The sequence below is a fragment of the Salmo salar genome, chromosome ssa23, assembly GCF_905237065.1.
Source record: "Salmo salar chromosome ssa23, Ssal_v3.1, whole genome shotgun sequence".
NCBI lineage: Eukaryota > Metazoa > Chordata > Actinopteri > Salmoniformes > Salmonidae > Salmo > Salmo salar.
In genome coordinates, this window is record NC_059464.1 from 1,502,562 (window position 1) to 1,514,033 (window position 11,472).

At 40.2% G+C, this 11,472-nt stretch overlaps 1 protein-coding gene across 4 annotated transcripts in view; it reads left to right on the forward strand.

Annotated features, from left to right (window-relative positions):
• The window catches only part of LOC106583885 (SPRY domain-containing SOCS box protein 3), a 34,431-nt gene extending 24,726 nt beyond the window's left edge, over nucleotides 1–9,705 (forward strand). For all 4 annotated transcript variants that reach the window (XM_014168509.2, XM_014168510.2, XM_045706150.1 and 1 more), the window contains exons 6-7: nucleotides 5,375–5,500; nucleotides 6,505–9,705. In XM_014168509.2, coding sequence (XP_014023984.1) covers nucleotides 5,375–5,500; nucleotides 6,505–6,899 — 521 coding nt within the window. In that variant the 3' untranslated portion in view covers nucleotides 6,900–9,705. The remainder of the gene's footprint in view (nucleotides 1–5,374; nucleotides 5,501–6,504) is intronic.
• Nucleotides 9,706–11,472: the final 1,767 nt, after the last annotated feature.

The following is an 11,472-nucleotide window of genomic DNA, read 5'->3' on the forward strand; positions in this document are numbered from 1 at the left end:
GTTCTGTTATACTCACAGACATCATTCAAACAGTTTTAGAAACTTTAGAGTGTTTTCTATACAACTCTACTAATAATATGCATATCTTAGCTTCTGGGCCTGAGTAGCAGGCAGTTTACTCTGGGTACCTTCTTCATCCAAGCTACTCAATACTGCCACCCAGCCATAAGAAGTTAAGCACCAGCTGTCAGAGCAGCTCACAGATCACTGCACATGTACATAGCCCATTTGTAAATAGCCCATCCAACTACCTCATCCCCATACTGTATTTATTTATCTTGCTCCTTTGCACCCCAGTATCTGTACTTGCACATTCATCTTCTGCACATCTACCATTCCAGTGTTTAATTGCCATATTGTAATTACTTTGCCACCATGCCCTATTTTTTTGCCTTACCTCCCTATCCTACCTCATTTGCACACACTGTATATAGACTTTTTCTACTGTATTATTGACTGTTTGTTTATTCCATGTGTAACTCTGTGTTGTATGTGTCGAACTGCTTTGCTTTATCTTGTATCTTGGCCAGGTCACACTAGCGGTTCTGGGGGGGGCAGTGCCCCTGTGACAACAATTTTGGACCCCCTTGTGGCCCCCCTAAATGTGGAGTATGAAATCATTTTTACATAACAAATTTTTGCTATCGTTCTTTTTTTACATCCGTTATTAGACAACTCGGAACACTAATTTACCCCACACATTTTCTAGAGGGACGGCTCTCTCCACTGGCTTCCAGTTGAAGCTCGCATCCGCTACAAGACCATGGTGATTGCCTACGGAGCTGTGAAGGGAACGGCACCTCCATACCTTCAGGCTCTGATCAGGCCCTACACCCAAACAAGGGCACTGCGTTCATCCACCTCTGGCCTGCTGGCCCCCCTACCTCTGAGGAAGCACAGTTCCCGCTCAGCCCAGTCAAAACTGTTCGCTGCTCTGGCACCCCAATGGTGGAACAAGCTCCCTCACGACGCCAGGACAGCGGAGTCAATCACCACCTTCCGGAAACACCTGAAACCCCACCTCTTTAAGGAATACCTAGGATAGGATAAAGTAATCCTTCTAACCCCCCCCCTTAAAAGATTTAGATGCACTATTGTAAAGTGGTTGTTCCACTGGATATCATAAGGTGAATGCACCAATTTGTAAGTCGCTCTGGATAAGAGCGTCTGCTAAATGACTTAAATGTAATGTAAATGTTTAAGCGGAACACAACAGTATCGTACCACATGCATCTGCATTATGAGCATGGTCTTTTGCCTGCTAATGCCTGCAATGCAGTGAAGAAAATGATATGACAACAATAACGTCTAATGTAACTGGCCCCTCTAACAGTACAACTGGCCCCAGCTTGGCCCCCCCAGTTGAAATGGTCTAGAACAGCCACTGCCAGGTCGCAGTTGTAAATGAGAACTTGTTCTCAACTAGCCTACCTGGTTAAATAAAGGTGAAATAAATAAAATAAAAAAGCTTGGTCGCGAATGGGTCTTCTAAATGGAAAATGATCCCAAGCATACGTCCAAAGTTGTGGCAAAATGGCTTAAGGACAACAAAGTCAAGGTATTGGAGTGGCCATCACAAAGCCCTGACCTCAATCCTATAGAACATTTGTGGGCAGAACTGAAAAAGCGTGTGCGAGCAAGGAGGCCTACAAACCTGACTCAGTTACACCAGCTCTGTCAGGAGGAATGGGCCAAAATGCACCCAATTTATTGTGGGAAGCTTGTTGAAGGCTACCCAAAACGTTTGACCCAAGTTAAACTATTTAAAGGCAATGCTACCAAATACTAATTGAGTGTATGTAAACTTCTGACCCACTGGGAATGTGATGAAATAAATAAAAGCTGAAATAAATAATTCTCTCTACTATTATTCTGACATTTCACTTTCTTAAAATAAAGTGGTGATCCTAACTGACCTAAGACAGGGAATGTTTACTTGGATTGAATGTCAGGAATTGTGAAAAACTGAGTTTGAATGTATTTGGCTAAGGTGTATGTAAATTCCGACTTGGAACTGTATATTTTTGTAATAATGACAATTACAACAATACTGAATGATCAATGAACACTTATTTTAACTTAATATAATACATAAATAAAATTAATTAATTTAGTCTCAAATAAATAATGAAACATGTTCAATTTGGTTTAAAAAATGCAAAAACACAGTGTTGGAGGAGACAGTAAAAGTTCATTATGTGCCATGTAAAAGATGCTAACTTTTAAGTTCCTTGCTCAGAACATATGAAAGCTGGTGGTTCCTTTTAGCATGAGTCTTCAATATTCCCAGTTAAGAAGTTTTAGGTTGTAGTTATTATAGGATTTATGACGCGTCGACTATTTCTCTCTATACCATTTGTATTTCATATACCTTTGACTATTGGATGTTCTTATAGGCACTTTAGTATTGCCTGCATAATCTGGGGAGTTGATAGGCTTGAAGTCATAAACAGCGCTGTGCTTCAAGCATTGCAAAGAGCTGCTGGCAAACACAGTAAAGTGCTGTCTTATACCCTGACTGCTGCATATACCCTGACTCTGCTTGCACTGAACGCAAGATATTGCCTCCTAACATGAATTTCTTTTAACTAAATATGCAGGTTTAAAAACATATACTTCTGTGTATTGATTTTAAGAAAGACATTGATGTTTATGGTTAAGTACATTTGTGCAACAATTGTGCTTTTTTCGTCAATGCGCTTTTGTTAAATCATAACCCGTTTTGGCGATGTTGAAGTAGGCTGTGATTCGAGGGAAGTTAGGCACCGCATTGATTATATGCAATGCAGGACAAGCTAGTTAACCTAGTAATATCATCAACCATGTGTAGGTAACTGCATCTTTGTGCTAGAGGCGTCACTACAGTCCCTGGTTCGACAAGTCCAGCATCCCGGAGTCGCCTCTTCACTGTTGACGTTGAGACTGGTGTTTTGTGGGTACTATTTAATGAAGCTGCCAGTTGAGGACTTGTGAGGCGTCTGTTTCTCAAACTAGACACTCTAATGTACTAGTCCTCTTGCTCAGTTGCGCACCGGGGCCTCCCACTCTTTCTATTCTGGTTAGACCAAGTTTGCACTGTTCTGTGAAGGGAGTAGTACACAGCGTTGTACGAGATCTTCAGTTTCTTGGCAATTTCTCGCATGGAATAGCCTTCATTTCTCAGAACAAGAATAGACTGACGAGTTTCAGAAGAAAGGTCTTTGTTTCTGGCCATTTTGAACCTGTAATCAAACCCACAAATGCTGATGCTCTAGGTTCAACTAGTCTTAAGAAGGCCAGTTTTATTCCTTCTTTAACTTCTCTAGGGTAGGGGGCAGTATTTTGACGTCCGGATGAAAGGAGTGCCCGTAGTAAACTGCCTGCTACTCATGCTCAGAAGGTAGGATATGCATATTATTAGTAGATTTGGGTAGAAAACACTGAAGTTTCTAAAACTATTTGAATGATGTCTGTGAGTATAACGGAACTCATATGGCAGGCAAAAACCTGAGAAAAATCCAACCAGGAAGTGTGGATATCTGAGGTTTCTAGTTTTTCCAGTGATTGCCTATACAGTGACTTAGGGTTCATTTTGCACTTCCTAAGGCTTCCACTAGATGTCAACAGTCTTTAGAGCGTTGTTTCATGCTTCTACTGTGAATAGGGAGAGAATAAGAGCTCCTGAAAGTAGATGAGTGAGAAAATGACATGAGCACAGTGGCGCTCGCTCACGTGAGAGTTAGCTGTGTTCCTTTTCTTTTTTGAAGACAAAGGAATCGTCCGGTTGGAATATTATAGAAGATTTATGATAAAAACATCCTAAAGATTGATTCTATACATCGTTTGACATGTTTCTAAAAACTGTAGTATAACTTTTTTGACTTTGTCTGGACTAGTAAGCGCGTGCCTTACATTTGGAATAGTGAACCTAACGCGCGAACAAAATGGAGGTATTTGGACATAAAGATGAACTTTATCGAGCAAAACATACATGTATTGTGTAACATGAAGTCCTATGAGTGCCATCTGATGAAGATCATCAAAGGTTAGTGATTAATTTTAGCTGTATTTCTGGTTTTGGTGATGCCTCTCCTTGCTTGGAAAATGGCTGTGTGGTTTTTCTTGTCTCGGCGCTGTCCTAACAATCTAATGTTATGCTTTCGCCGTAAAGCCTTTTTGAAATCGGACAATGTGGTTGGATTAACGAGAAGTGTATCTTTAAAATGCGATATAATAGTTGTATGTTTGAGAAATTTGAATTATGAGATTTTTGTTGTTTGGAATTTGCCGCCCTGCTATTTCACTGGCTGTTGAATAGTGTGTGCCACGGCCACATTTCCCAGAGAGGTTAAACAGCTTGGAAAATTCCAGGAAATTGTGTCATGGCTTTAGAAGCTTCTGATAGACCTCAATTGACTCAAATTATGTCAATTAGCCTATCTGTGGATGTATTTCAAGGACTACCTTCAAACTCAGTGCCTCTTTGCTTGACATCATGGGCAAATCAAAAGCAATTAGCCAAGACCTCAGAAAACATATTGTAGACCTCCACAAGTCTGGTTCATCCTTGGGAGCAATTTCCAAACGCCTGAAGGTACCACGTTCATCTATACAAACAATAGTATGCAAGTATAAACACCATGGGCCCACGCAGCCATCATACCGCTCAGGAAGGAGAAGCGTTCTGTCTCCTAGAGATGAATGTACTTTGGTCAAAAAGTGCAAATCAATCCCAGAACAACAGCAAAGGACCTTGTAAAGATGTTGTTTACAACGTCGTTCTAGTCACATTATGCATATTACAAAACAACTTTCCCGATCGCATAGAGGTTGAAGGGATACTTTGGGATTTTGGCAATGAAGACCTTTTATCTACTTACCCAGAGTCCGATTAACTCGTGGATATCATTTTTATGTCTCTTCGTCTAGTATGGTTTTGACTACAATGAATACAGCTTTTGTCAGATTTGACTTTACGTAGCAGTATAGGAGAATTGGGTTAAGGTTATGAAAAGGGTTAGGGTTAGCCAAAATGCTACAAAATAACTTTTGATGTCAATTTAACAAAAGCTGTTTAGCCATGACCATGCAGTATGAAGGTAGGTAGTTTCGCGAGCCAATGCTGACAGGAAGTCTACAGGTACAGCAGCAAAGATATCAATGTACCATTTCCAAATAATGTTGGGCCCAAAAAATATATTTTGAGGTGGTTGAGAATTGACTGTTTCTCCATTTAACCCACATACAAATTAGCATAGTTAGTAGCCGTTGGGGTTCCCTTAACAGTACCCTTCATCTGGATAAAGAAATTGTTTTGAAACATGAAATAATTGTGTGTGTGTGTGTGGGCCTGTTTTTGTTTTCCCCTTATAATAATAATATGGTCATCCTCTAGGTCTGTTACATCATAAAGGAGACAAGGTGAATTTCTCCTCACGTTTCGGCCAGGGCTCAATCATCGGAGTGCACCTGGACACATGGCATGGAACACTCACCTTCTTTAAGAACCGCAAGTGCATAGGTAATTACAGGGGTTACAGGTCAAGGGGACCAGGTGGGTTGAGTAGTGATCAACATATAGTAATTTAACTACGTTTTGCATTAGCTTGGTGGTAGTTGAACTAAATTTCAAATCTTGGTCATATTTTCACTAGTTAATTACTTTTTTGCCATGTAGCGTTGTAGTTAACTACTGGAACTACACACTACTATTTTGGGCAAAAAGATAAGAAAATATGGGTGAAGTAGGCAAGAATTTCCTTTCTTTTACGGCATCAAACATGCCTAATTCTCACTTGAAACAGTTTTTGTTATTAATAGGCTAAATTACACATTCTGTTTACATTTCACTGTTCTTGCAATTTGTAGTCTGACATTTCAGATTTAGATATAATTTATCACAAAGTAGTTTGAACTACTTTTTTAAATTAACTTTAGTTAAGTAAACTATATTTTTTCTTAAAGGAAAATTACACCCCAAAATATATATTTTGGTATTTGCTTGATTAGTCCATTGTTGATATAGTCCCAAAATGTTTTGCGTGCCAGCAATCAAGTTACAGAAATACTGCTGGTAAGATATTTTTGGGTGTTTTCCTTTAAGGGTAGCTTAACTTCCTCCAGTGTGAAGTAATTGATAACTTGGTAAACTATATTTTCAGGGTAGCTTCCCCAACACTGCATGTTAGATTGGTGGTTGGGCATTAGGGGCCAGTTTCTCAGACACTGATTAAGCTAAGTCCTGGGCTACAATGCATGCTTTATGTTAAATCTCCATTGAAAGTGATTTCTAGTCCAGGACTAGGCTTGATCTGGGATGGGAAAACCAGCCCTATAAATCACTTCAAGACCTAATTAACATGGAACCTACCTAGGATTTCTCATATTCCCCCTCTGCATGTATCCAGCTAGTTACCCCTGTGTTGCGCCTAGCCTTATGCTTGTGTGTGACGTTGGGTAATGTGACAGCAAATGGATATATTTCCGTTCTAAACTGGACAATAAAATGTATATTCTATTCTGCAGGTGTGGCGGCTACAGAGCTACAGAACAAGCATTTCTACCCCATGGCGTGTTCCACAGCAGCCAAGAGCAGCATGAAGGTGATCCGCTCCTGCTTCACGCCCACTTCCCTGCAGTACCTGTGCTGTGCTCGCCTCCGCAAGCTCCTCCCTGAGTGCCCAGACACCCTGAGCGTACTGCCGCTGCCCCCTGGCCTGCGCCACCTGCTGCACAATAAGCTGGGCTGGGTCCTCCGCCTCAACAACGGCCTCCTGGGGGCTCCAGGGAGGGGGGGCTTGGGGTCTGACTTGCCCCCTACGCCCCCCTTGGCCGGGGCCTTGTCCTCTGAAAGCGATGACTCTGAGGGGTGTTCGTCGGACCCTGAGGCATGTCAGAGGAAGAGATGTCGTTGGACGTGACGGGAATCCGACGTGACCCCCAATGTAAACACATGGGGTGTGTCCTAAATTACACCCTATTCCCTATATATAGTGACCTACTGGTCAAAGACCCATAGGACTCTGGTCAATAGGGTGCCAGTTGGATGCAGACATGAACTGGACTGGATCCCTGCCCCCTCCCTGAGACACACTCAAGTTATAACCCCTTACACACACACACACACACGTTACAGTTAATGGTGATCCCAGGACCTAGGGACAGTGTTGTGGGAACATTTAATCAAGATCAAACGAATGTGGCACTAAGGCCAAACTTCAGTGTACATTAACAGTATATGCAACAACAATGATGGCATCAATGAAAAGAGACCAAGTGCAGCATTATGTGGATTGTCACCATGCTTTCTCCTTGTACATGAAAAGCTGGTTGGATTGCTGTAAGAGTGGCCTGTAAGGCCCTATTTTAAGTTTCTGTTTTAGCTGACCGAAGAACGAAGTTGAGTCCAGAGAGTAGTCACAATTTGTTGCACTTTCACATCTCCATGACAACATTTATTTGTTACTTTTTTCCTCCCTCTTTGTTGTGCCTTTGTCTGGTCCTGGCACAAAATCCAAACAATCCATGTTACATTATTAATGCAAGGTGTAAATAAGACAAGACTCGCACTCAAAATTTGAAATTTTCTAAATAGGAGAAAAGGCCTGCTTTGGAGGTAGTCCTAGTCAGATTTATTGCATGTAAAACATGACCTTCAACAACTATCCTAGCTGGAAGACCATCCCTAGATCAATGTTGATGGAGTCTGTCTGACCAATGGTTAAAGTGATGCAATTTGGCGAGAGCTTGCGTTTGTATGTCATTAGCTGTTCTCTAATGAAATCATAACTTCATTAGGCTGGCATTAACACTGGAATTTAATCAAAGTTTTGGAAAATGTTCTGTTCTTGCTCTGCAAGAATACACAGTTCAAGTAATGCGTTTGACAGTTTTGAATACTCAGTGAAACAAAGTTATTTTGTTACTTGGCACATTCGTTTCAGAGCAGGAACAATCTTTTATTATCTTGTTTTAGATCAGCTTGACAATATATTCCGCTGAATTATTTTTGTCATATCGACACCAGACATGGCATCATGTATTTTTTATTTATATTTATTTTTAACTAGATGTTTAGGGGGGTTCTGATTTATTTTTCACTCAATACTGCCGTCGTATTAGATATGGGTTGAAGCGGTGATGACTGTTACACATACACACATACACACACCATCTATGTTGAACTGTGAGTTGTCATGCACCATTCTTATACTGACCTCCCTGTTATGCTCTCCTTCTGCTTGACGGTTGACTCGTTTTGTCTGTTAGTTAGACATTTGATTTTGTCGTCGTGTGCATTTGGTTGGAACCCCCTGTGCGTCCAATGGTTGGGTTGCAGACAGTGTACCGAATAAAGAAGGCAAAGGGGGTAGAAAAGGGGTGTCCACATATTATAATATATAAATATATCTGTGTTTTATTATTTTTCAGTGTACAATGTTGTTTATTTTATGCATCAAAGCACTTGAGTATATACAGTGCATTTGGAAAGTATTCAGACCCCTTGACTTTTCCCACTTTTTATTTCCTAGAGCTGGCCGGACGAGTCTTGGTGGTTCCAAACTAGTTACATTTAAGATTGATGGTGGCCACTGTGTTCTTCAATGCTGCAGAGATTTTTTGGTACCCTTCCCCAGATCTGTGCCTCGACACAATCCTGTCTCGGAACTCTACGGAAAATTCCTTCGGCCTCATGGCTTGGTTTATGCTCTGATATGCATTGTCAACTGTGGGACCTTATATAGACAGGTGTGTGACTTTCCAAATCATGTCCAATCAATTGAATTTACCAATTTTCGGGGCTCCCGAGTGGCGCAGCGGTCTAAGGCACTGCATCTCAGTGATCGAGGTGTCAATACAGACACTCTGGTTCGAATCCAGGCTGTATCACAACCGGCTGTGATTGGGAGTCCCATAGGACGGCGCACAATTTGCCAGCGTTGTCTGGGTTTGGCCAGTGTAGGCCATCATTGTAAATAAGAATTTGTTCTTAACTGACTTGCCTAGTTAAATAAAAGTTAAATCAAATAAAAAAAATACCACAGGTGGACTCTAATCAAGTTGTAGAAACATCTCAAAGATGATCAATGGAAACAGCTCAATTTTTAAGCCTCATAGCAAAGGGTCTGAATACTTATATAAATAAGGTATTTGTTTATTTTTAATACATTTGCAAAAATGTCAAACCTTTTTGCTTTGTCATTAGGGGGTATTGTCTTTTTTAAATCCATTTTAGAATAAGGCTATAATGTTGCAAAATGTGGAAAAAGTGAAGGGGTCTAAATACTTTCTGAATTCACTGTATAAACGGGATATATAAATGGATCTTTTATGTAATGTTCATACTGTATGTATAGGCCTTTATTCTTCTCTTTCTCTCTAATGTCTTTCTCTACAATAATCTATATCTAATGCATGGCCTTTAACTGAAACTAAGAGGAATAGGTGAAATATGCACAGAACTGTTTTTCTTATTCTAAAAAATAGTCGGAGGCTCATGGTGCTTTTCTTTTTCCCCCTGGTTCAAGCAAATGTTTAATCTTTAACCTTTACATTCAGTATTCTCTTCTCTGTTAGGTTGCTATAACAATATAAATCTTATGTTTGCACACCAATGTTCCTCCAGGAAACAAGGATTAAGTAATGTTTGTGCATGTCTGTTGGTCTAAAGAACCTACAATGGCATAAAATGCATCAACATCAAATAAAATACAAATGAAAACTTTCCTTTGCAAATCAAAACGAATGCCACTTTCAGTGTACAGGCAGCGGTATCAGCTGAGGCAGCTCTGGCAAAAAAAAAAAATTTTTTTTGTGATCTGAAAATCATATTGACGACAACCTTCTACTGGTATTCATCTTCGTAGTCTGAGCAGAGGTCGCTTCCCAACCTAGCAGGTGACATCACAACAGATGGCCACGCAGACCGTTCCATTGCCCAGATTGGCGCACATTCAGCAAGTGAATATTCTTCAAATCCGTCGTGATTTCTGTATTGTAATAGGCCCACAATGTGGTTACTTAAGTCTGATTTTTATATATCTGTCTGTTTTTGCTGCGTAACATTTAGAAGTTGTCCCTTTTCAGGTTTAGAAGAAGTGACCTCTAAATACAAACTCCCGGAAATATCAGACATATCTCATTTACACAAGTATTCACACCCCTGAGTCAGTACTTTGTAGAAGGCATCTATAGGATTTCGCAGCGATTACAGTTCTGAGTCTTCTTGGGTAAGCTTAGAAGCACGTTCCACACCTGGATTGTGCAATATTCGCCCATTTATTATTTTCAAAATTCTTCAAGCTCTGTCGATGTTGGGGGAGCATGGCTAGATGGCAATATTCAAGTCTTGCCATACATTTTCAAGCAGATTTAAGTCAAAACTGGAACATTCACTCTTGGTAAACAACTCCAGTGTAGATTTGGCCTTGTGTTGTAGGTCATTGTCCTGCTGAAAGGTGAATTCCTCTCCCAGTCTGGTGTAAAGCAGACTGAAGCAGGTTTTCCTCTAGGATTTTGCCTGTGCTTAGCTTCATCCCGTTTCTTTTTATCCCGAAAAACTCCCCACTATTTGCCTATGTAGAGCATACCCATACCATGATGCAGCCACCACTACGCTTGAAAATAAGGAGGCAGTTACTCAGTGATGTGTTGTGAGATTTGCCCAAACACAAGGCTTTGCATTTAGGTCAAAAGGTGTATTCCGATGCTGTGTTTTGTTGTTTTTGCAGTATTACTTTAAGTGCCATGTTGCAAACAAGATGCATGTTTTGGAATATTTTTATTCTGTATATTTCTGTGTTTTCTATTCACTCTGTCATTTAGGTCATTATTGTGGAGTCACTACTATGTTGTTGATCCATCCTCAGTTTTCTACCATCAGACATTGAACTCAATAACAGTTTTAAAATCACCAATGCCTCAGGTTAACATCCCTGTGCAGTTTCATTCCTGTCCTGCAGCTCAGTTCAGAAGGACGACTGTATATGTGTCCGGGTCGTTTAATATATAATGCACAGCATAATTATTAACTTGCTCAATAAGATATTCAATATTATTTTTAACTATCAACCAATCACTGCCCTTCTTTGAGGCTTTCGAAAAGTTCCCTGGTCTTTGTAGTCGAATCTGTGCTTGAAATTCAATACCTGAATGAGGGACCTTACATTCAATGCATTTGGAAAGTATTCAGACCCCTTGACTTTTTCCAAATGTTACATTAGCCTTATTCTAAAATTGATTAAATAAAATGTTCTCTTCATCAATCTACACACAATACCCCATAATGACAAAGTGAAAACAATTTCTTAGAAATGTATGCACATTTATTAAAAATAAAAAACAAACGTAAGTATTCATACCCTTTACTATGAGACCTGAAATTAAGCTCAGGTGCTTCCTGTTTCCATTGATCATCCTTGAGATGTTTCTACAACTTGGAGTTCACCGGTAAATTCAATTAATTGGACATGATTTGGAAAGGCACACACCTGT